Source organism: Charadrius vociferus, unplaced genomic scaffold (assembly GCF_000708025.1).
Source record: "Charadrius vociferus isolate BGI_N301 unplaced genomic scaffold, ASM70802v2 scaffold917, whole genome shotgun sequence".
Taxonomy (NCBI): Eukaryota; Metazoa; Chordata; class Aves; order Charadriiformes; family Charadriidae; genus Charadrius; species Charadrius vociferus.
Genome location: NW_009649175.1, coordinates 1,370,413 through 1,372,457, shown reverse-complemented (window position 1 = coordinate 1,372,457; position 2,045 = coordinate 1,370,413). Strand labels below are relative to the sequence as shown.

Here is a 2,045-nt window from a genome sequence, read left to right as displayed (position 1 = left end):
CCCCTCCTCAAACTGGGCTGCTATGCACCCAGAATCTCAGTGGCAAAACTGAGGATTCCCATGTTATCAGTAAAAGCAGGCATCTCCTCAACCCAACGTAGCACCGGCCAGTATGCAGAAGCCTACCAGTGTGGTTAAAACAAAGATCAGATGCCCTGCTGATATGCGCTGACCTGGGGGAACAAGAGCTGCTAGAACTGGTCTTTGGGGATAAACCAGGCAAGGCATTTTAGCCCTCATCTCTTGGCTCACAAATCGGAGCTGAGCCACTGCCGGTTTCTGCAAACCTTCTTACTGCTCCTGGGTGTGGATCAGATAGATCCCATGAGCCATCTGCGATCAGGATTTTTGTATAATCATGTTGCTTTGGCTTATCTTTGTGCTGAGCTACTGGTTATCTAAATCACACAGGACCAGTTTTTCCTCCTGCAGAAAGGGAAAACTCTTAAACTGGAGGGACTGGTGCAGAGGGTGAAGAGCAAATGTGGAGATTTTCACACAAATCCACCATGTGAGGGAGAGATGTTGCTGATTTCGGCTGCATGGAAATAAGGAAGGAGGATCCCAAAATGTGAAGTTTTTAAAAATATAATCATAGGGTTTGAAAAGCATCAGAGAAAACAGCCAGGCAGAGTTCAAGCAATTGCCCCGGAGGCTGCCCTGTTGTCTTAAAGGAGATGCTGTTCTCAAGCAATTGATCCGCTGAGTTTTTATAGCGATAAATTGCTAAATGCTGTCCAAGCAGGTCGGATTAGTGCTGTCAGTGACTGGTGTAGTGTGGTCATGAAACCAGACTGTTCCCGCCAGCTCACCCATCATTAGCTTTGCCTGCTGGCACAGCGATGCCAGCCTAAGCAGTTACGCTACCAGATCTAAAAGAACTGCTGCGTTGGGCAGTGATGAGAGGGAATGGCCATAGAAGGCAACAGGTAGCCTGCTACCCACATCACCCTGCTGTCTGCGTGCCGGACTTCAGCTGTTGGCACAGGCAACAACAGCTCTTCAGTAATAGGGCCGGGTAATCCATCAGTAATAGCCTCAATGGAGCAAAACAAGCACAGCGGAGCATGGAACGTGGGCCCCTGTGCGCACGGTTTGCTGGTAACTGTCCTGTGGCCCTGTAGGAAAAGGGAGCAGTAGTGACCGGACACCTATAAGAAGCCAGGTAAAATGATCCTGCCCCTCACGTAGGAACCATGCATAGCGCAGGCTGCAGTTAGGGAAGCTTTATGTTTATGTAGCAACCATAAGAGCTGCCCATAGGACTGGCTAGACCTCCCTAGAGAGGGAAGGCTGGCTGGTACCGAGTGTGCTGTATTTGGAGCCTGTCCTGCATCTGCTCTTTAACAAGGAGCCTGCACTACAGAGAGGGTTGGAGTGAGAAGTGGGAGGGTTGGAGCTTTGTGATGGGTTGCCTGGAGGGGTGGTGCTCAGCAATGGGAAGGTCCCTGGCTGTTTCCTGGCTGTCCTAGGGTAGGGTGCAGGATGAAGGGCAAGCACGCAGCTCTTTAAGGTCTTGAGAGCAGAAAGGATTGGTGCTGTCTGCTGCACTCCTGCACGCTAGTCCATAGATCTTCCCCCAGCGGGCTACTGAGCCACCCTAATAGCTTGTAGTTAAAATGCTAGCATGGTTCTTGGTAAGATGGTTTGCCTTAATGTCAGTGTAGCAATGAAGGGATGCAGAATTTCTCACGCCCTGGTGTCCTGCACGATGTTTCATACACCACTTGCTTTGGTTTAAAACACAAAGCTGCTTTCTGATTTGAATGTTATTGACTTCAGCCTCCAGCTGCTGGCTCTTGCATGGCCCCCAGCCTGCGAGCCTAACGGTGGTTTTCCTCTCTGCTTCTTAAAGCTCCCGTGGGCGCACCCGGAAATCTCATCGCCATCGTCACCGCAACTGCCACTCTCGCTCAGAGAGCTCAGACTCCCACTCCCCCAGCTGTCGAAGCAGGTAACGTCACTGCTCCCTGAGCTGGGTGTCCTGCAACACTTCCCAGTGGGCTCAAGGATGTGATTGGAATAGCTTGTATGACACCCCCCCC

General features: G+C 51.1%; 1 protein-coding gene across 1 annotated transcript in view; it reads left to right on the top strand.

Moving 5' to 3' along the window:
* SRRM4 (serine/arginine repetitive matrix 4) overlaps positions 1 to 2,045 on the top strand; it is a 29,440-nt gene that overhangs the window by 12,450 nt on the left and 14,945 nt on the right. Inside the window, exon 6 of the mRNA XM_009888626.1 lies at positions 1,856 to 1,954. Within this exon, the coding sequence (XP_009886928.1) occupies positions 1,856 to 1,954 (99 nt within the window). The remainder of the gene's footprint in view (positions 1 to 1,855; positions 1,955 to 2,045) is intronic.